The sequence below is a fragment of the Acipenser ruthenus genome, chromosome 6, assembly GCF_902713425.1.
Source record: "Acipenser ruthenus chromosome 6, fAciRut3.2 maternal haplotype, whole genome shotgun sequence".
Taxonomy (NCBI): Eukaryota; Metazoa; Chordata; class Actinopteri; order Acipenseriformes; family Acipenseridae; genus Acipenser; species Acipenser ruthenus.
The window spans coordinates 28300660-28324994 of record NC_081194.1 but is presented as its reverse complement, the minus strand read 5'-3'; the positions used below and the strand labels follow the sequence as shown (position 1 = coordinate 28324994).

Below are 24335 nucleotides of genomic sequence, written 5' to 3'. Positions count from 1 at the left end.
GGTCATTTTAATAGTGGAACTGATGTTACACTATTACATTATAAAGTTACACAACACCTTTTTAAATTTATTGCAGAAATAAATAAGAAAAAAAGAAAGAAATGTGATAGATTACTCACATCAAAGGCGTACTTGCTTTCACCTGAAGGACTTAATCTGGGTGTTCTTTATATATATATGACTAACTGTGTATACATATGCATGAAAATAAGCATGACTTTACTGTATTTATCAAAATAAACAGTTACTTAAGGCCTTTAAGAACTCCAAGGACCCAAAATATCTCTTAATAACTATACAGTATCAGTTAACGCAATTTAAAGGGGTAACATTGCACAGGACTCTCCAACTGTTGTTTTTAATGGGTGCTCTGCCGTAAAAATGTGATGCGTCTCATATTCCCAATACTTTTTTTTGTATACTTGTACCAGCTTCCACTTTAATTAGTTCTACTGTATTAGCAGCAGCCCACTAAATTTACATGTAGTTACTGTAATATTCTGAATACTTCAGTATACTGTTGACATTAAAATTGTGAATTGCAAGTTAAATGAGAGAAGAATGTCCCATGTCCAACTTTTTTCCACAGAAACAGTGTGCAGATGAGTTGGAGTAGCACAGAAGCAATGTGGAATTCTATGGAGTATCCTGGATATCGGTTGGAATGGGTTTGGTATTCTGAATACAGCATAATCACGCACACGACTCTGCATATTCTGGATATAGCTATCCAGGATACTGCAAAGAATGATGTGAATGTCAAGTTTAGATGGAAAGTCACGCAAGTATCCAGAATACCAATCAAGCTCCCAGTGCATGCAAACACCACAGGTGATTTCTTAATGAGGAAGGGAAGCAGAAAAGAACAAAGCGATGCTATTAAAAATGTGTATTTAAAAAATCATAATCATAATCATAATAATTCTGCTGTGCATGCCACCCCCACTCTGACTTTCCACCTTGTTTTTTCCTTATGAAAGAAATGAAAAGGTTTTTAGAACCCTTGGTTTGCTCCAGAACAGTTTACAGTTTACCGTTGATGTAATGTAATCTTTTATATGACAAAATCCAAATTGTTTTGACATAAATCACCAATGAAATTCATTGCTCAACTTATTCTTGGGGGTGTTTTTCAGAAGAAAGAGAATTTCTCATTGCAGTGTATTCAGATAATGCTCTCTCAAGCAACAACACCTCTTGTTCCCACAATAAACATTCCCTCATTTCACTCATTCAGAGCAACAGCATCGTTGTAGGGTGGAAAGTGATCTAGATAGAATACTATAGTTCTGCAAACTATCCAGAGTTGATTTATGAAATATCAAAACAATCAGGATGGCATTAGAAAATATATGACTGGTGATATGGAAAACACGGGATACAGTAAAGATGATGCGTTTGTTCGAAGCACTGCAGGGTGTCCTGCAACACTTAAGTAAATGTTATACCACACCACATGGTAAAACACTGTAGAAATAGATTAATGATGAATAAACACATACATTAATTCAGACATTTGATGATGAGTAACACAGTGCATTCTTGTATGTTGCTATTCTTTTAAGAATTAGTCTTTAAGGAGCCTTTTACCTCTTGCACATCCTCAGGATTATTTCTGGAGATGATCTGGAAACAGAACAAAAAGGGAAATAATCAGTGAGGAACAGCAGCTGCAAATGAAACCCAAAATAAATCACTTAAGAATCAGTCTTTACCAACTGGGAAATGCATACAAAAATAGGAAGATCCATTGGGACTATAAATCATTAGAACACACACAGACACAGTCACACAGACATCTAATGCATCCATTCAAATGTAAATGTTGTCCTCTGTTTTCTACAAGCAATCCATGGTATAAGAAAAGTGTGCTCTTAGCCAACCTAACAATGCAAGCATTATTCTTTGTGAAATAAATTATCTGTGAAAGTGCTGACACCGGGTGAAACTGGAACGCGGACTTCATCAAACAACAGCCATAATAATTTGGCAATGCTAATAAGGGATCATGTTTTAAATTTTTATAATAACTAACTGCATTTAAGTTTAGTATCCTGGATTTACTAGGGTTTTTTTAGCAGGTCTGGTTTTAGCAAAACTAGTTTACGATGTTATTAGCATGAGGCATTCTAAGTATTTAAACATGTTGGTGATGTCATGACCATGTTAATAACTACATTACTCTTAATAAATACGTATATTTTAAAGAAACTCCCTATAACTTAACAGCGTCTCGGCTCCAGTCAATACGTCTCTTGCTCCAGTCTCCATACCCGATTTTTGGTTTAGATCAAGAAGCCGGGTAATGTACGGATGTAAGGCACGTCTCTCTTGTGAAAGGGGCCCTCTAAGGGTTTTCTGTGGCAAATCCATTTCTGTTGTACATTCTTTTTCTTTTGAATGTTATAATGGGAGATTCACATGAAGTGAAATTAGACATTTCATGGTCTTCATATTATCAATCGCTAGTTTCGATTATCACTAAACAGGACTAACTGGTGTTATTTTAGGTAAAGCAATCCAAAACTAGCGCTAACCAGTGTCTGTGAAACCAGCTGTAAGTCTCCAAAATTGTTTCATATGACTAAATCCCAAATACTAGCCTTAAATTGGGACAGGATTGTAGAGAAACAACTTCTTATATACAAAGCAGTCACAGAGCCTACCAGCATACATTCAATCAATTAATCCATTAACATCCCCATTATAGTTCATATGTATAACACACATTACATGAACAAACAGTCTGGACAAGCTTTCTTAGTTATAGGCATTAGAAATCAACACAGGCCCATAATACAATGAGAAAAGTAGTTCAAATCCCACCCAACTATTATTTGAATAGCATATTACATACTTGAGTACACAAAAAAGCCTCACATATTAGCAACTACTAGTAGAAGCAAGCACATCTTTTTTAAGTTTTTTAAATGCGGGGCAGCAGTGTGGAGTAGTGGTTAGGGCTCTGGACACTTGACCGGAGGGTTGTGGGTTCAATCCCCAGTGGGGGACACTGCTGTTGTACCCTTGAGCAAGGTACTTTACCTAGATTGCTCCAATAAAAACCCAACTGTATAAATGGGTAATTGTATGTAAAAAATAATGTGATATCTGTATAATGTGAAATAATGTATAATGTGATATCTTGTAACAATTGTAAGTCGCCCTGGATAAGGGCGTCTGCTAAGAAATAAATAATAATAATAAATGCCAAAGCTTGATAAGTGTTAAAAGTCAGTCTTAAACCGTAGTCAGACGTAAATACAATTTAGTGAAACTTGGATAACATTGAAATTAGAAAGCCAATTTTACTTTGATGAATATAAAGACCTACTAAATGATAAGCAGAACAACTCAATGACTAATAATAAGATACAGTACTTGGAAAGGAGTTATTTAACAATACTGGGCTGCAGTGCAATGTAAAACATCTACTGTTGACTGTGAATGGATGGAGTAACGTCAGCATTTGCACTGACCACTAAAAGTGCAACCAAGTATGTTCTTTGTTTTGAATTATTTACAGGTTATTGAATAAACAAAGTAACTTGATTTAGATTAATCTATTGTCAGTAGTTAATGGCTAGTAGTAATTGGTAGTAATGTCAAACTATTGTAATGTTGGAATGTGTTTTCTATTGTTATGGCCAGGATACAATATTTGCACTATTCAGATTATTTTATGAATGCTATTTGTTAGAATTAAACAGATGCAGAAAATTTCGATTGTGATATGATAAGTGTTACTTTATTTTGAATACAGCAAAAATGATTATGTGGTACTGTTTTGTACTACGTAGCATTATGCTACTGTAGCTTTAATTGGAAGAGGTATACATTGTGACATTGCTGCTCAACTGCGTCTTGGTACATGTTTCACAGCTGTGTATTTTAATTCAGCAAACAAAAGGACAAACCTGTGCTTAAGGAAATAGAGTATTGAACGAAGACATTTCGTCTTGGACATTGTTTGTACACTTCATGAACCTGGCCGGCCCCCCGAAGAGTAAACTTATTACTAGCTTACACTATTATGCTTGTAGTACACATACGCATTTGCCTTTTATTCTTGGGAGCGTAAGAGCAGGGGCTAGAGCTTGGGTAATGGAATACACGGAAATATTGGACCCTGTGTATTCGAATAGGAAGCTATTTGAAATTCCCACCCGTAATACAAAAGTCAAATATGTATCCCTGTATTCTCAATATTTTAATTACAGTTCTTGCTTCCTTTTTTTTTTTACATGTCTTATACATAAGAACCAGGCACGACATTCTCTAGATATCCCAACCTCTACCACCAGAGGGCAATGTAGTGAACAGCTTTCTTATTTACATATACCACATATACATAGGTATGTATAGGAATTCAATGAAAACTACTGGGAATAACAATTAACCCTATTACTGACTTAACCGGACATTACATTCTTTTTTTTTTTTTTACAAAACAAACAACTTTCTGCATGTCTCTCTGATGTTTACCATGGAGTCCCAGAATTTATTTTCACTTAATTAAGGCAATTTGTGTCCTACCTGTGTAGATATTTAAAAAAAAGGACTTATTTACTGTACAAAATAACAGCATGTTTACTTCACTTTCTTTCACCAGTAGAAATAATAACAATGCGGTTTATAAAAAGCAATACTTTAACACAATCTTATATAAATAAAATGTGTTTTATACTGTAACAAAGCAATGCTAGTCATACTGACAGAAACAGTAACTACAAAGTTGTGTCATCTATTTTGTATCACAGTAGGTACAGTAACTATGCTGGCACTTTACTCTTTTCCTTGTTGCACAGGAAAAAAAATTTTGTTGCAAGCTTTGACCTCAACATTCAGCTATTACTTTAAAAGCAATATTGTGAAAGTACTTTTTAGCCTTAGTTTCATTTTTTTTGTTGGAACTAACACAGACACTTTTGTGTATTTTCAGTGGAGTGCTAAAAAAAAAAATAATTCTGTGTGGCGTTTCAAAAGAAGGACCTGTATAGATATAGTAGGGGTGGTGTGGTGGGTAGAGGCTTCAATGAAACTGAACTGAAACTCAGAAACAGAAAACAAAAATAAGTAACACACAGTAGAACAGCAGTTAACATTTAACTGTATAAGGCCAACCTTTAAAATGCTGTGGTTTGCTGTAATTTGTGTAACCTGGCTCTGGTTCCTTCAGCTATGAAGGTACAGGAGAGTAGTCTCATATAAAAGGGATCAAACAACGTGCCCTTGATAGGTGGAGACCATACTACTGAAGGGACATTATTTATTACAACAAATTTAAAGCATTTTACTATTTAAAAAAAGTTATTCGTTTAGCCCGTTTATTTACACTGACGGTTTAACTAAATCAAATTACGGTAGGTTGCCTCATATCGACCTCATTATGTATCCAAGTTATAAGTTTAAAAAAAGGTGGTTGTTAGTATAAATCATGTTAGTGTTATTAGGTCATTTAACAGAGGCTTGATACTGTATGTTTGGGACTGGTGATGGTGGTATACCGAGTACAGGGGTACAGGAGAGGTTACTTCACATTGCTGTCAACAGGAGCACTGTTTTAAAAAACAAAAGTGCCCTTAATTGTGAGGGGGTCTTTATCCTGGGAAGGCCTTGAAGTGAAGTCTTAAAGGGTGTTCACACCGGACGCGGCGCGCATGTCGCCTCCTTGCGCACCGCTCTGCAGTCGCCGCAGACCACTGTTCACACCGAACGCGGCAGGGGAGCGGCAGGGGAAAGTGAGTGGGCGGTCTGATGTTACATCACGGCTGCAACAAACAGTAAATGCCAGCAGGAAGGGAAAACTCTTTTTATACAGAAGACACAAAGCTTAGTAAAAAAAAAAATATTTCAAATAATGAGGAGCGAAACATTATATATTTTTATAAAACCTAATTTTAAACCCTACACACACCATCATAATCCCCCCACAATTACCCAAAATATCAGGCAATTGTGTTGTTTAAAATAAAATAAAAACATGTTGCTTTTAAAAATTGAGATATTTTCTTTCTTTCTTTGTGAGATTTGTCTGGTTTGCTGGGTACAGGCAAAGAGAGTGTGAGTTATACATTGATGTTAATGAGCATTATTGTATACACATGCAACTACTGCCATCCCATCATATCAAACTTTTGGGGGGGAAAAAATAAAAGATCGCTGTGGGTCCATGACATCCTCAAGAAAAGAAAAAGGTACGGCGAATATCATCAGCTGATACAGGAGCTCCGGTTTGATGAAGGCAGATTTCAAACCTACTTAATGTTGTATTATACAACTCTGGAAAATCAGAAATCAGAACCACAAGCTTTTCCTCCATTTTATTTTTTAAATTTTTTTATTTCTTCCTTTTAAAGGAGCCTCCTACTTTCCCCTGACTGGCTGCTGGTAGCTCTGCGGTGCCACTTGAGTGCCGCTTCTCTCTGCCACTGCGCGTGACTGCCTTCATTGAGAACAATTGCAACAGCCGCGCCGCGTCCGGTGTAAACGCCCCTTTACTGTTTATTTTGCCCTCTGTTTACAGTAAATAAGAACACAATAACTTTCGTAAAAGTTGTGGTAGAAGCTGGATACTTTAGAGTTGAACATAGGGTAGGATGGGTGAGCAAATCAACCTATTTTTTGCTACAGCTTCATTTGAAAATATGGGACAGGTCAACAGCAACAGATCCAATAACATTTCCTGTTTCAAGTGATACTTCTCTCTTAGCAAACAGTAAATACCAACCAAACAACAGACATCCCACCTATAATACAATACAAGTATAGTACCATAATTATGCTTTCATTTACAAAAGAAAATGTGCAATTAAAACACGGGTTCTCGGCAGCACATTCGCTTACAAGCCCTGCTGTTAATTATAGGCTTCATCAGTATTTGAAAGCAAAATTATGATCTGCTGTGTCAATGCATAATTATACAGTACCTCATACTCTACTATACCATCCTCAGTGTATTTAAATAACTATTCTAATAGCATTGCACAAAGAGTGTTTTGTTTGAACCTAGAAGAATACAGATTGAAAGAGACAGTGAGAGATTTATGTGCTGAATACAACAATATTCATAGTACCAGTGAAAACCAGCCTTGTCAGATTTAAATCTTGAACAAAGGCAAGTGCTATGCAGGAAGATAGTTTCTTCTGCCCTTGGGATCTTTTGGCATTTCTTTCTCTTTAATTATTAGTGTTAAAAATGGCATCATGAAACGTTGAATGACTAGGTGATCATAAAACATAATTATTGAATAGATAATAGAAAAATAGCTTAGAAATAGTCAAGTTGCCATTTCTGCTGTTAAAACAAATAAATAATACTATAGCTGGAACAAATATTCAAAAAAATACTGCTTGAAATGTATCCAGTAGAAAACAATGACCATGTTTGAATTTGTTACTATAACAGAATATATGTATAAATGACTGTATCAATATGATATGCAAAGAAAACCCATGCATAAATAATGTTTCAAATAAACATGTATTTTGCTTTAAAGAACAGTGTTTCTCTCATTACCCAGATGGGTTACCAGCCTTATTTATATCAGATATTTATAAACTGTAATTATGTTTGTTTTCTGGTTAATATTCTTTTTTTTAAGATTATTTAAATATCCAGCACTACTTAACACTGTATGACAGTAAAAAGGGAACATATTACACTAGTCATCCCCACTGTAGAAGGGCACGAACCAGAATTAAAAAGTTTAACTTAAAAAATGCAACATAACCTAATTATTAGAAACCATTTTACAAATAGTTAGGCTAGACATTGCCTACAGTATAAAGAAATATCAGTGTATGCTGTTAATTATTATCATTTGTTTATTTAGCAGACGCCTTTATCCAAGGCGACTTACAGAGACTAGGGTGTGTGAACTGTGCATCAGCTGCAGAGTCACTTACAACTACGTCTCACCCGAAAGACGGAGCACAAGGAGGTTAAGTGATTTGCTCAGGGTCACACAATGAGACAGTGGCTGAAGTGGGATTTGAACCGGGGACCTCCTGGTTACAAGCCATTTTCTTTAACCACTGGACCACACAGCCTCCTAATTGTTATCTGAGCTTCCTATACTGCAGTAGCATGAGGATGTGAGGGACTTGGACTGGAAAGCATGTTTCATGGAGGAAAACGCTTGTGTCATTTCCTGCTTTACCAACAAACAGCAGAGTCAACAGGGTCTGGTTTTGTAAAAGTAGAATGCACAGGCAGCTAAACTACAGAAGTCTGTAAAAACAGAGAGAGAAAACGAGCATAATCGTGGGGCTGTACAGTAGCTTTAATCTGTCTAGATTTGTAGGGGCATTGTTTGTGTAAATAAGTGAATCATGGCAACTGGAATCGTTATTGCTGAAGCTCAGTTGTGCAGTTTAATTTGAGTAGCACTGCAACTAGGGCTTGGGTGTTCTCTGGTTTCACCTAAAAATAAACTGAAATCGTTCAGAATCTTGCATTACATCTCACTGAACATTGCAACATAGCACCTGCCATGGCAACTAACTGTGGAGGACTTAACATGATTTTGCCATGTCCTATAACTTGTACTGGTAATCTTTTATTTTTATTTTATTTTTTTATTTTTTTTTAATTAATTCAAATCCCCAATAATGTACCACAATACACTGTTTGATTGTGTGGGATTTATAGTATTACTGCATACTTCGTATTATTCCAGTGTCTAACTAATGGTTCAATCTGGTCTACTCCAGTACAGTAATTCACACATTCTCTCCCACACTGCATTTACAGAATGCAGTGATAACTGAAAACACCTTCTCAGGTACATGTTTCATCACCCAGAAATGCTCCCTAGCTGACCAATTAAAACACACTGTCCTCGCTTGAAAGCGAAAATATCTCTCCTGGCATCATTTTTTACACACTTTAGCTAATTATGAAACATATGAATTGTCACTCAGTGAATTCGACACCAGCCAACCAAAACGTTACAGTACTGTAATTACATGGAGGGTATTTAAAATAAATAAATAAATAAATAAATGCGATATAATAACACCGTACTATAGTACAGAAGGCACTAACTCTATAGTCTTAATTAGTTAGCGATTGTGCTTGTGTCAGAAACCCAGCATCACTGAAGAGACTTAGGCTACCTCTCGGTACCACAGGCTCTCTCGTCTGTTGTTTCCTTGATTTTGCAATTAATTACACGGAAATGAAAATAGTATTGAATGATCGTTTATTCTGCATAATGACAAATCATATTTTATATTAATATTGGCCGTCTATAATGACACCAAGGTTTACTATAGTAAAAAAAATCTGAGGCAGACACTTACCCTGGCAGTGACTTGGTAAACAGTGTATCCCTTCTGGTGTTTCTTGGGGTTCGTAACAGTGTAAAATCGGGCAAATTCCCCTCTGTCTCGCTGAGACATCATTCTGTTTACAACCAAGCCATTACATTCTTTTTACTGTAGAAGCCCTGCACTGGAATCACTTCCGGATTACCATTGATTACCCTCCGGCTCTGTTCTGTGAGACAGGAAGTCCCGCCCTACGTATTATTCATTGCTGTGTAGAATTAAAGGCAAGCCGTTTAAAAATGTAATTTTGAATTTGACATCAACAATTCTATTACTGATATCAGGAATAATACTTTTGATTTTAACAATTCACAATATTATGTTTTGATATCCAAAAATAGATTTTTTGATATAAAAAATAGAATTGTTGTTGTCAAAATAGTAGCTTTTATTCCAATATCAGAAATACATTGCACTGAATCACTGAGCAACAAGTGAAGTGCATCTTTTAGAAGAGGGCAGGGAATCATGTCTGAGGTCTGCTGGGATTATATTCCTCACTCTGCAACTGAGCTCACTCAGCATCTCATCCCCTGACGAACTGACTTTGTTTTTGATTTTCCACATGGTGGGATTTGTGTAGAAAATCATTTTGGCCCTGTAACAGTTCACTGAAATTGAGAGGAAGCAGTGTGTATTATAAACAACCGTAAAAAAATACAGTATATATTAAAATACATGTAGTTGTTCCTTCTCTAGGACAAAGCATCAATTTCTTCTTTGGTTATGCTGGCTAATTTGTGAAAGAATTCAGGAATATGTGGCATCAACTTTCTGTCTGAGCACAGGTACACTAAAAAATAAACAAACATAAAAAAAAATTGTGTTACTATGTATAAAAAAAAAAAAAAACTTGAAAAAAGTATGCCAAAATATAATTCTATGCTTCTTGGAATAATTATTATTATTTGTTTATTTAGCAGACGCCTTTATCCAAGGCGACTTACGGAGACTAGGGTGTGTGAACTATGCATCAGCTGCAGTCACTTACAACTATGTCTCACGTAAAAGACGGAGCACAAGGAGGTTAAGTGACTTGCTCAGGGTCACACAACGAGTCAGTGGCTGAGGTGGGATTTGAACCGGGGATCTCCTGGTTACAAGCCCTTTTCTTTAACCACTGGACCACACAGCCTCAAATTCCCTAAGAAACAAACATCTGTTATTCTTCAGCACTTTATACTTGGGAAAAAATTTCTGACAGATTCCCTATTCCTTGTACTATTTCCACATGTACCATTTCCATTAGAAAAAAAGACTAAGCAGCTGCAGTATAATGCATTTGCATTACAATAGAAGGCGTTATCTATTTTATGTATTCAGATCCATTTATACAGAGTGTTTGAGATGTACCATATTACTTGGTGCCTACTTCCTGTCAGCTGGCAACAGCATTAAGTTATATTGACCAAAAAATTCCCCAATGTAAAATCAGTATTTAGAACAGGTGCATACAAACCAAACATCAAAGCCACCTTTTTTAGATTTTACTATTTATTTTCCGCACATGTAGTCAGTGTTGTCATCCCTGTCCACATCTAACTTTTGTATGAGTTCTTCCAATGCATTCTTCTGCAGAGGTAGGTGAAGATTCTAAAGCAAAAAAAAAAAAAAAAAACCACAGACAGTACACAATAAATGGAGATAGAGGATTCTGTAAATGAGTTATTCTACGAATGAGGATTGGCAATTAATAGAAGGTTAGTTAATGGAAGGTCAAGAGCCATACGGGTCAAAAGCCTGGTATTTTTGCACATGTTTGAAATATTTTTAGAAAGTTCTAAATTGGATAATTACAGGTAGGTCCCCCAGCGGCCATGCAACACATCTGGGTAGTTGCTGTCGGGACCTCCACAAACGCGGGACCCTCTACCTCGTCTTCAAGAAGCTGCTTGATGAGATTCTTGGATCAATAAGCTACTAACAACCAAACAAGATGGGCTGAATGGCCTCCTCTCGTTTGTAAACTTTCTTATGTTCTTGGTCATCAACCAGGATAAGTTTAAAACTACCTGGCTTGTGAGGCAGGGCATCGGCATTGCCATTTTGATGGCCTGGCCTATATGGCTAACTTCACTGCCCAGCATTGCTCCACCCCTCCTAGTGTCGCAGTCTGTAAATGAAATAATTATTAAAGGGTGGCTTTGCAGGGGTGACATCAGACCAGAAACACAGACTAAAAACGAATGGCGGGTGAAACTGAGGCACAGTGGCGTTCAGTGCTTTATTAAATAGAAAATAAAAGATTTAAACAAACACAAAACAAAAAGGTGCATTGGCCAAACAAAATATAAGAAATAAGTATCATGCTGGTGTTTAAGCCAGCACGCTCAGCAACTGTTATATTTCTCAGTTATTTAATTGACCTCCTCGATCCCTGTAACAGGGGGTCTTAGTACCTGCTACTTTAATTATGGGTATCCGCTGAATGATGAGATACAGAGGGATGCAGTTGACAACGCCACTCAGGCGTCCAGGTTTTATTAAAGTAAACAAAAAAAGTTGCAGTGACAGGTGGCCGCCACTAGGGTACCAGCAATGATAGCCCTAGTGCACAAGGACATAAACAGACAGAGTGTAATCAAAATAAGAGTTCTAAAAATACAAAACAAAATACAGTAAGAAAACAGCTAAAAACAAAAGTTTCCGAACACTGGCTTAGCGCTGCTCCCACTAAAAGGGAGGTCCCGCTCCGGAACCTACTCTGACACACTAAAATAAACTGTTGTGGGATCAAAATCCCCTAAATTAATCCCTATACGACTCACTCACACTGGCTGTCCAAACAGTACTGAGGATGTAGGCTTGGTGAAACTAGAACAAAAAAAGAATTGGCTTTCCAGCTCCTTTTTTATACCATGTGGCTGGGCTTAATTGATCATCAATTAGTCAATTAAGCCCCAGCCAAATTCCGCACATGGATTTGGCAGAGTTGGATTTAACCCCATCCCTGCCAAACTTAAATTTAAAACTTTACAATTTATGTATAACTGCAAAAACATGACATATCTAGTACACACTTAAATTATATATTTTTTAAAACTATACATATACACAATACAATACATTATTTACATGTGCAGGGCTTTTGCCCTGCCACACTCCCATTCTCTACTCCTCTCTCCATGAGCACAAAAAGCTGCAGGCTTTTATATTCTGGCTGAGGGGTTAACTAGCTAGTAATTATCTTATTACCCCTTGGCCATAGTCTGCAGAAGTTTAATAAGGATGCGTGACTGTCAGCTAGTTAAATAATCAGTAGCTGATCAGTCATGCATCCTCACAAGGTTTTTAAAATATAAACAATAACCTGCCGGATAGCGCCTCGCTCGTCCAGCCAAATAATACATAATAATACAAATAATAATATAAACAAAGGGGCGGGACACTCCACCACACAGTGAAAATGGTAAACTGATCTCTAAGCAAATATTATTTAAATGTAACTGCATATTTAAGGACAAAAAACTCAAATTCAGAAGAACTATAGTTGGATTGCATCGACAATGTCTCTCTTGCCCCTCCTGTTGCTGGGCAAGTACTGATCCCAACCCCTGATGACTAGCATCTGTGTAAAGACAATAAGCCAGACGTTAACTTTGCCTTCAGCGGTTGAAAGGCAAGATTACAGTCTCTGTCCAGTCTTGCAACTCCTGTCTCTTCTTCTTTGTGCCGGTCCTTGTCAGTAGCCTGCGGAGCAGGGATGCCATGAGAGCAAAGTCACGAATGAATCGACAACTGGCCACTCACATACAGTTTCCACCTTCCCAGTATCAGGACACTATGTGTCCTAGATAGTATACTTGTTGTCACAGAAAGAAACATTTTTGGGGTTTCAGCTCCAAGCTAAACTGCAACAGTCTGGAAAACACAAACTCCACATTTTTCAGATGGGCATCAAAATCATTTGCATACACAATTACATCATCTAGGTAGATAAAATTCAGTATTCAAGTCCCCAAGGCAGCATTCCATCAATCGATGGAACTTTGCAGGCGCATTATACCCGAATGGCATCCTCTCAAACTCATATAACCTCATAGGTGTGAAGAAGGCTGTTTTTTAGGATCTACTTCCATCTGCCAGTAGCCGCTGGCCAAGTCCTAAGTGGAAAACCACTGCGCCTTCTTTAGAGTAGAGAGCTTCTTCTGCCCTGGAGAGCGGATATGCATCCTTATGCATCCAGTCTGGCAGCTGTGTTCCACCAACCAATCTCCAGCTCGACATAGCCTAGATGGGGGATAGACAGACCATTAGCTGCATGAATAGTCAACCAAGTGGATGTGTCCTTGAGCCTTGTCCTGTTTGCCAAAATGGTGTATAAAAAAGCTCTCTTTCAACATCGTCACCTGGGACCCAGTGTCTAAAAAGCAGGAAACACAAACCCCTTCCAGCTCCACTTCTATCATAGGGCTATCCCCCAGTTCATGATATTATACGGGAGACAGAAGGTTTTATTTGAAACGCCGCGTGGAGTTATATTCGCCACAAGGTGGCACTGTGGTACTGCTGCAGAGTACAACCGAATACCAGCAATGGTAAAAGGTTAGCAAGTCGTAACGCACACGCAGGTGTTCAAATTAATAGTGAAAACAAAAGGAACAAAGAAAAAGGGAAAATAAAACTGTAATAAAACTGCAAAATAAAAGGTGCTGTTTTGTGCAGCATCCCCCACTGCCGCTAAACCAGTCAACTCGGGTCTCCAACCTACACTGTGGTATTCCCTCACAATACTCTGTGGGGTGGCCCAGGTTTTCCCCGCTAACTACGCACGTCCCCCTTGGATTCGTAATTATGCTCAGTTATGGCAACTGTTGGCTGTCTTCTTTAGCCATGCTTGCCTTTTCTTCTCTTTTCCTCTCACTCCAGACACTGCCGTTCTGTAAGGTTTTTTGTTTAACAATTCAAGTTCATGAACAGAGCTCCCGCTGTCGTTCTTCCTGAATGGGCTGGGCCACCCACAACAAATCGTTCTTTATTTTTATAGGCCAAGCGACCCCCCCAAGGCCCGCCTTCCAACCACTCAGAGAGAGGGAGAGACCACACCCCTCACCCACCTCTCTGTGTCACTGCCATGACTGACAGGCGGATCTACGAGGCTGCTGCCCTCTTCCTGCAGAACCATGCATGCGCCAGACAGTCAGCACAGATCTCCCAATTAAGGTAGTTATAATCCCACCCACCTAGAACCACCAAACAACACATGTTTTATTTTGAATATAACCTACAATATTCTATTTTTTTATACACAAGCCTGTTGTTATCTCTACAGCCATCATGTCCTTCGTTTTGTACAAGGAATGCACCAGGGAAAATATCAGTAGTGCAGCAGCTCAACCTGGATCTCAGTTACACACGCAAGAGAAAACATATGTTACTTTTGTTTTAAAATAAATTAAATAATTTTGTTTTTACAGTTTTGTATGTACATATACCTGTTTACACCTGTTTACACACTAGTTTCTTTTTAAATATTTCTCTTATTATAGTTTTTCATTTTTTGAAGTAGTGCTTTATATGTGGTAAGTTAGAAAATAAACCCTTTTACGTTTAATTGTTCATTTAAATTCAGCATTTCGGCTGTGCAGATGCTTGATATGATGTGCTCAAATAAAACGTTTGCGTTGTAGCCAGTATTTTGTCTTTCATTTTAATATTGATGTTATTTAAAATGTAACTGTTATAATGACCGTCGGCGATGGTAATGACCGTCGGCGATGGTTTTAGGTATGAGTATAACCGTGGCGGTTCAAGTGTTAACCTGTGCTATTTTTCAGGTTAAAACAGATCGCAGAAAAGAGAAGGAGACCCAAAATATCACATAAGATTGTTCGGGACAGGAGTCGCAACCTGTTGTTGCCATGCCTCCCAGTCACTCTGGTTTATTTTGCTTTTTTAAAAATAATAAACTTACCCCACTCGACCTCTCCGCTCCGCCTGCACTAGAAGACTGGCTCTACCTTCTCTACGCTCCCCTGCTCCGCAGTGGTGGAATGACCTTCCTACAGATGTCAGGACTGCCCAGTCCCTGACCACATTCCGGCGCCTCCTTAAGACTCACCTCTTCAGACAGCACCTGTAGAACTCCTCTGTTTTTCCCCTGGGACACTTATCACCCTTCCTTAAATGCGCTTTACTTGCTCTTATCTGCCCCCTATTTTACTGCATTTAATCCTGTACTTCAGAGTACTGTAATCTGCCAAGTGTTTAATCTGTAGTATTTTGTATTTAATCATATCTTGATGTAACTATCACTGACATTGTTATCTGCTGTATTATTGAATTGTATTTTGTCACACTTGCACTTGCTTGAACCAAAGTCATTGTATTTATCTTGCTCTTAATTGTATTATTACTTGTACTGTGATACTTGAAATGTATTTGCTTACGATTGTAAATCGCCCTGGATAAGGGCTTCTGCTAAGAAATAAATAATAATAATAATATTCTTTTGTTGTTGGTTTGTTTTTATAATTACATCACCACTCGTCCTATCCTGGCACAGCTACAATGACTTTAAGAGCAGGACTGTAGCAATCAGTGCTCTTAAAGATGTGGCTGTTGATTACCTAAAAAGCAAAGTTTAGTGGAATCCCTCAATCTTCAGGATTCTGTTTTTGTGTTTTGAACCCCTTACCAGCAAACCACCACAGAGAGACACAGCACCTTTTAATCTCAAGTGGTTCCGGCAAAGATTGAGAACTTTAAGAGTGTTTTTTAACTGAAAGAAAACTGGCATTTTCAGGATTTTCTACATCGTCTAACATATTCCATATCATTAGCAGGGTGCTTGCAAGAAGTGAATGTCCAATCAAGAGGTATATTTACAATAAAAAGGTCTGGGTTTTTTTGTACAATCCACCCCCTATACCAGCAATGGTATGGGGGTTAAAATGGCAGGTTTTCAGTCCCAAACAAAAAGGTTGAACAAATAATAATCACAATACACTAATTCCACAAGTGCATTGAAAAGTGTTCCAGGTGAAACAAGTTCTTGCTGTGGTGCTGTGCTGTGCCATGCAGAGGTAGTGGTGCTCCGGGGTTTGTGCTGGCTCCATGGCTGCAGCTCCCAAGCTGCTACTCGTCAGCATAAGGGGCCGTACTCACGTAGCTGCGTCCCCTTTGTACTGCTAAACTCCTCCTTGTGATCAGTGCAGCACACAACACAGCTGATCACCTTAGAGTCGTTTAGCAGTCCTACAGCTACAGCCTTTCCCCAAGATGGCCGACTTCCGGTTCTGTCCTACCATCGAGTCAGCCCATCCCTGGGCCGAATTTTCCTGCTGCAAGCTGATTTGTTCCAGTCTCAGTTCCGCCCAAAAAAACCAAAAAGAGAGTGAAGGGCGGAGAAATGGGAGGGAATATCAATAAGACAAGGTTGGGGTTGTTATGTTTAGAGTTTTGCATGTTCGATGCTACAGGGGTGACGTAATGGGAGACTGGAAAAATCAAGTGACGATTCCTGTGGAGACAGCATGGGCTAGCAACACAGGGTCAGACAGTCTAAAATAAAGCTGCGTGTTAGTGAGCGTTTGTTCTGACATTTAATAAACAACAACGTTTATTATTTTACATTTAAGTACAAGAGTCTTGCGTCCTACCTGACATAACGGGTTTCGTAGGGGAATCCTCGATGTCCATTACATGCCAAGGGAAGGTGTGATAAAGAGAGAAAGAATTGACGGTACAAACACTAACAGAACCACACTGGTCAAAATAAAAGGCATAAAGGCCAAAACAAAACGTTTGACAAAAGCTCTGGCTGTAAGTTACGTTTCAGTGGAAGTGGGCCATACTCACGTAGCTGCGTCCCCTGCCCAACTCCTCCCTGCAATCAGCCCAGCACCCTGGTGTAACCAATCGCTGCCTGGCCCACAGCTGATTTGCATGGGAATCGTTTCGAGTACGCGCAGCTATGTGCTTCTCCAAGATGGCCAACTTCCTGTTTCCACCCACCGTCGAGTCGACCCGTCTATGGGGAAGTGTACTACCAACCTTACACAGTGCCCTTTCTGGTCGGGAGAGAGATTTACAGCAAGGAATCTTTCTCTCTTTATGGCAAGGCACAGACTAATCTTGAAACTTATGGTATTATTTAGGGTTTTTTTGTAAATTAGCAAATAAGTGATACTGCTTTCTTAATACATGAACCTGACATTTAAATGCAGTAATCTAGAAAAGTTACAAAAAAACCCCACCATAGTGACCAAGGTATTAGTGGATTAGAAACTTTGTGGTCAAGCGTGTACTTGTTTGGGATGTTTAAAAAAAACTGAAGTTTACTGTTTAGGAGCATTTCAAGACAAACTTTCCCTGGCAAAAAATGTACTGATTTTTTTTTTTTTTTTTTCGATTTTAGTGTTGCTGACCTAGTTTGCCATTTATCATATTTACATATTTTTTAGATTTAAACACGATGTTAAAAAAAATACTTTTTTTTTTGTTTTTATGAGATTCTGTTTTTGTGTTTTGAACCCCTTACCAGCAAACCACCACAGCGAGACACAGCACCTTTTAATCTCAAGTGGTTCCAGCAAAGATTGAGAACTTTAAGAGTGTTTTTTAACTGAAAGAAAACTGGCATTTTCAGGATTTTCTACATCGTCTAACATATTCCATATCATTAGCAGGGTGCTTGCAAGAAGTGAATGTCCAATCAAGAGGTATATTTACAATAAAAAGGTCTGGGTTTTTTTGTACAATCCACCCCCTATACCAGCAATGGTATGGGGGTTAAAATGGCAGGTTTTCAGTCCCAAACAAAAAGGTTGAACAAATAATAATCACAATACACTAATCCCACAAGTGCATTGAAAAGTGTTCCAGGTGAAACAAGTTCTTGCTGTGGTGCTGTGCTGTGCCATGCAGAGGTAGTGGTGCTCCGGGGTTTGTGCTGGCTCCATGGCTGCAGCTCCCAAGCTGCTACTCGTCAGCATAAGGGGCCGTACTCACGCAGCTGCGTCCCCTTTGTACTGCTAAACTCCTCCTTGTGATCAGTGCAGCACACAACACAGCTGATCACCTTAGAGTCGTTTAGCAGTCCTACAGCTACAGCCTTTCCCCAAGATGGCCGACTTCCAGTTCTGTCCTACCATCGAGTCAGCCCATCCCTGGGCCGAATTTTCCTGCTGCAAGCTGATTTGTTCCAGTCTCCGTTCCGCCCAAAAAAACCAAAAAGAGAGTGAAGGGCGGAGAAATGGGAGGGAATATCAATAAGACAAGGTTGGGGTTGTTATGTTTAGAGTTTTGCATGTTCGATGCTACAGGGGTGACGTAATGGGAGACTGGAAAAATCAAGTGACGATTCCTGTGGAGACAGCATGGGCTAGCAACACAGGGTCAGACAGTCTAAAATAAAGCTGCGTGTTAGTGAGTGTTTGTTCTGACATTTAATAAACAACAATGTTTATTATTTTACGTTTAAGTACAAGAGTCTTGCGTCCTACCTGACATAACGGGTTTGGTAGGGGAATCCTCGATGTCCATTACATGCCAAGGGAAGGTGTGATAAAGAGAGAAAGAATTGACGGTACAAACACTAACAGAACCACACTGGTCAAAATAAAAGGCATAAAGGCTAAAACAAAACGTTTGACAAAAGCTCTGGCTGTAAGTTACGTTTCAGTGGAAGTGGGCCATACTCACGTAGCTGCGTCCCCTGCCCAACTCCTCCCTGCAATCAGCCCAGCACCCTGGTGTAACCAATCGCTGCCGTACGCGCAGCTATGTGCTTCTCCAAGATGGCCAACTTCCTGTTTCCACCCACCGTCGAGTCGACCCGTCTATGGGGAAGTGTACTACCAACCTTACACAGTGCCCTTTCTGGTCGGGAGAGAGATTTACAGCAAGGAATCTTTCTCTCTTTATGGCAAGGCACAGACTAATCTTGAAACTTATGGTATTATTTACGGGTTTTTTTGTAAATTAGCAAATAAGTGATACTGCTTTCTTAATACATGAACCTGACATTTAAATGCAGTAATCTAGAAAAGTTACAAAAAAACCCCACCATAGTCACCAAGGTATTAGTGGATTAGAAACTTTGTGGTCAAGCGTGTACTTGTTTGGGATGTTTAAAAAAAACTGAAGTTTACTGTTTAGAAGCATTTCAAGACAAACTTTCCCTGGCAAAAAATGTACTGATTTTTTTTTTCTTTCGATTTTAGTGTTGCTAACCCTGTTTGCCATTTATCATATTTACATATTTTTTAGATTTAAACACGATGTTAAAAAAAATACTTTTTTTTGTTTTTATGAGATACACCCTTTTTTTCGGCTTCTCTCGGCTCCTATCGGTCTCACTCGGCCATTGAATGGTTTTCTCGGCTTTTTCCGGAGAAAAAACTACTAGAGACCTATTTTTTGCGTCTTTTTGATGATGTCGGACAGGGTCCGACATAAGACCGCAAAGGGTTAAAGGGTTAACTTAACAGTCCAGGTGTCAAGGTCAGAGAGAGACCGTACCGGATCCAGGAAAGTCGCCGGGAAGCAGTCCGCAAGGAGGTGAGGGCCATAGTCAAGCTGTGAGTCATTCGGCCTTCCCGGAGAGAGTGATACAGTCCTATAGTGATGGTTCCCAAGAAGGACGGCACCACTCATTTCTGCGTGGATTTTTGTTAATGTGGTCTCCCCAAGTTCGATGCATACCCTATGCCCTGAGTGGACGAGCTCGGTTTATCTCAACTTTGAATCTGATGAAGTGATACTGGCAAATTCCACTCTCCCAGCTTGTGAGAGAAAATTGCTTTTTCTACCCCAGATGAGCTGTTCCATTTACAGACAATACCGTTTGGACTGCATGGAGCCCCAGCAACCTTCCAGGACTAGGTCCTATACCCCCATCGGAAATATGAAGCCGCATATATTGATGATGTGGTGGTTTTTAGCTCTACCTGGAGAGAGCAGTCTCTGAGGGAAGCAAAGCTGACAGCTAATCTGGGTAAGTGCGCATTTGGCAAAAAAGAGACCCAATATCTGGGCTATATTATGGGTAACAAGCAGGTAAAGCCAGTAGCCTCAAAAGTCCAGGCTTTGGTGGAGGTGGCAATTACGAAAACCAACTCTCAGATGAGATGGGGTTAGCAGGCTATTACCACTGCTTTATCCCTGTATTCCATCATAGTTAACCCCCTGGTCTATCTCACCTGGAAAAATGCACCAAATTTAGTAAAGTGGGCAGGTGAATGTCAAGGGGCCTTTGATATGATAAAGAGGCTGTGCAAAGCCCCCACCCTAATTACACTAGATCTTAGAAAGGAGTTCATCCTTCAGACTGACACCTTCGACGTTGGTTTGGGAGCTGTCCTATCCCAAGAATTAGACGGAGTAGAACATACCATTTTATACCTCAGCAAGAAAATAGTGTCCAGGGAAAGAAACTAGAGTGTTTGGCCATTAATTGGGCTACACACACTTAATGGGACGTTCCTTCCTCCTCATTACAGACCACGGCCTTCTTAAGTGGTTAAATACGATGAAGGACACGAACGCCCAGATAACTCAGTGGTATCTGGATGGGAGAGAAGGAATCTGAGCTGCAAATCTACCTCCCAACTAGGAAGGGCGCTAAGTAAAGTTGGTGGTAAGCCTTCCCAGGGATGGGCCGACTCAGTGGTAGGATGGAACCGGAAGTCGGCCATCTTGGGAAAAGGATGTAGCTGTAGGACTGCTAAACAACTCTATTGTGATCAGCTGTGTTGTGTGCGGCGATTGGATAGAGCATGGTGCCGCACTGATCACAGGGAGGAGTTTGGCAATACAAAGGGGATGCAGCTACGTGAGTGCGGCCCCTTAAGGTGAAACACTAACATGCCGGAGCGCTTTGCATTTGTTTTTTTTAATTGTTTTGCAGACGAGTAGAGGCTTGGGAGCTGCAGCCATGGAGCCAGCACAAACCCCGGAGAACCATTACCTCTGCATGGCACAGCACAGCACCACGGCAAGAACTTATTTCACCTGGAACACTTTTCAATGCACTTGTGGAATTAATGTATTGTGATTATTATTTGTTCAACCTTTTTGTTTAGGACTGAAAACCTGCCATTTTAACCCCTATACCATGCATGTCACACTTTAGAGTTTTGCATTGTTACATATAGAGCTGTGGTACAGTGACTACCTCAGTGATTTTTGAGTGTCAGTGTTACTGTGTAAGTCTTTAATTACATTTCCAAAGGTATACTGCATCACAACAAAATAATATTAACTGATAATAATCTAATATCACTGAAGTTCCTTATTCACATATTTTCATCTTCCCAGAAAAGTCTCCAATGTATTATTTTCTCTTAATGTATGACTATAGTAATAGTCTTGGCCCCTGCAGACTGCAACTGGTTCTATGCCAGATTTTGTATAATATACAACAAAACACATTTATTTATATTGTAAACATTTCAAACCAGAAACAATAGAAAAATGATGCCAGGTGTATTAAGCAGCACAAAAACTATTTTATCATAACACAGAAACACAGGCTATTTTTGTGCTGGTAAAATATTGTGACATAACGCTGGAAACGTACCAAATCCTGTATAAAACAGTTTTCAGTCAGCATGTCACTGAAGTACTGCACCCCTTCACTGGTAATGTTGTTGTCTTCCAGTTCAAGTTTTAATAGTTTGGTGTGTGTCTGTCAATATTAGAGAACATTTAAAAGGTTGAACATCTGGATACTTGACACTGTTAAAATTTCTTATTTTTTCAATATAACCAATCTGGCCAATACAATGACTACCATTTGTTTATAAATGCACTTCTGTATACTGTTTGGTCCAAAAGTAAAGTACCTTCTCTCTGATTTGGAGGTTTTAGAACTGTAGACAATCAAAACCTACTATATGCTCAAAATATGGGGGAAAAATATGTTCAGCTAGCTTCTAATGTAGTTTCATAGTAGCCTGGAATATAACAAATCATTTTGCAGCACCCCCACCTTCTCGCTACAATTAACTATCCCAAGCAATTCACAAAAATGTAAGGGACATGTAAGATATCAGATTTACCTTGAGTAGACATGCCAAGGCATGGACACCTTTGACCCCAAGTCCACAGTGATTCAGGCTCAAGAGTTCACTATCCAAGTTCTTGATGAACAGCGAATATGGAACAGCTCTTCTTCTAACACAGTCTGAAATGCATTGTTCACTATTGACCAGGTCATGTTTGCTTTGACAGTTTTCTTGGTTTAGAAATCCAAATACCATTACAAGAGAGATAAAGAAAAAACATGTAATATAGTAAAAAGTACCACACAGTGAGAAGATAAGAGAGAGAGAATTGTAAGTCAAAGAACAAAGAAACTTGTGTTTGTTTTGTTGGGATAAAAAAACAGGTTTAGCCTATCCTCGTATTAGATAAGGCTCTAATTGTTCAGTTAGGAGACCGAGGTGGGTTAGGTTTTGTTTTGCTTATTTTGGTTTGGTTTGTGTACAAAAATAAATGCAACAGAGTTTCCATCCATCCTGGTGTTTGCATTTATTATTTAAAGAAAGAAGACAGTGGTGGCAAAGGCTGCCACCATAGGCACTACAAAAGGGGCAACCTATATGAAGAATGTCATTTTTTACCAATCTTGATTTGAGCTACTTAAGTGAACATTGTTAAAATGACCCCTACAGCCAGCAGATAGTTTAAAAAAAATGGAAGATGCTTGGTGGTACATGGGCTTTTGGACTACAGGTACTGTAATCCAGCAGCATAATACCATATAATAACAGCACCACTGTGCTATTTTATCAGGACCTCTGTGCAATACTAGTTCAAAATCCTTTGCTCGTAATGCTGTGGTCTGCTAATGATTTTGATATGATTTCTTCATGGTCATACAATGTGTTCTAATAGCTTTTCTGGAAGAGTTCATAATTCTGTCGTCATTTATTTTTTGCAAAAGCTTATCGGCTACTACAGTCTGTATTTATTTAAAGACTAGCATCAACTAATTGTTATTTTTCTATTACTGCTACCTAAAACATTTTCAGGAACACTTTTAAAACCACAGCCACGACTCCATATGAATGCTAAAGGAACAGCTGTTATTCAAATTACCTGTATCCATCTCATTGGAATTCATTTTGAGTATGGACATTATTTCAGAACTAATTATCACATCTAGTATAATAAGCAACATTTGCTACAGTTAGATTTCTGGATATTACTTATCCTTAGGGTTTCTCTGGACCCTGTATTGCTGGGAGGTTATATTGCAGTGCATAGGGTTCTAAATAAAACCATTAGGACCTCTATATGTGAACCAAGTTTAATGGCAGCCTGGGTACGAGGTGATGCTTCATGGTAATCCTCTCACTACAATAGGCAGGTAAATGTAGCTAGAACCCACAGAGCAGTACTAGCTAGAATACTTCAGCACAAAATAATATTTTTGGTGTCAGAAGTATCAAGTTAATTAATAATTTGGGATTTGGAGATAAAACATGATAATTTTTATACTCTGACATGAAGTAATTGTAGTAATACATCCTGTTAAGGAAACCACTACTTCTTTGTAATATTTTAGATAAAATGACAGGTGCATGTGTGAAACTTCAGGTGAGATAATGAGTTTTCAGGTACAGGATAACTGCTTAATTTGGAAATAAACTGTGACAGGACAAGCCCTGCCTTCTTGAAGATCTGTGTGATCATCAAGAAACGAGTAAATGAGTGTTGTAGTGGTCAGCAGGACATTCTCAAGATATGCAGTTCTAAGAACATTAATGGGAAATTACCTCACAATAAGGACACAATAAATGCATTATGTGAGACTTACATATTATCTTTACATATTAATGGCACTAATTGCATCTTAACCAAAAGTATTATTATTTTTTTCTATCTGCAAAAAAAGATTTGACACACACACACACATAATAAGACAGCAACAGCTGTGGGTGGATTGTGATGGAAAAGCAGGAGACCTTGTGTTCGTGTAAATACAGCTCATACAATGCATTTTAAGAAACGTTCATTAGTATATTTTCCCTTGGATAGTAATCAATATCACA

At 38.8% G+C, this 24335-nt stretch overlaps 1 protein-coding gene and 1 long non-coding RNA gene across 7 annotated transcripts in view; both read right to left on the bottom strand.

Annotated features, from left to right (window-relative positions):
* LOC117410913 (ribosomal protein S6 kinase delta-1-like) overlaps nt 1-9489 on the bottom strand; it is a 154601-nt gene extending 145112 nt beyond the window's left edge. For all 6 annotated transcript variants that reach the window (XR_009328866.1, XR_009328867.1, XR_009328868.1 and 3 more), the window contains exons 1-2: nt 9307-9489; nt 1591-1626 (exon numbers count right to left, since the gene is read on the bottom strand). Coding sequence is in view for 3 of the 6 variants with exons in the window: in XM_059025314.1 (XP_058881297.1) it covers nt 1591-1626; nt 9307-9408 (138 nt within the window). In the remaining 3 variants the exon portion in view is untranslated. The remainder of the gene's footprint in view (nt 1-1590; nt 1627-9306) is intronic.
* Nucleotides 9490-10835: 1346 nt separating this feature from the next.
* On the bottom strand, nt 10836-11440 carry LOC131737368 (uncharacterized). The gene is made up of 3 exons (XR_009328986.1): nt 11346-11440; nt 11131-11221; nt 10836-10926 (listed from the first exon to the last, which is right to left on the bottom strand). It is a non-coding gene; the product is annotated as an uncharacterized LOC131737368 (long non-coding RNA).
* Nucleotides 11441-24335: the final 12895 nt, after the last annotated feature.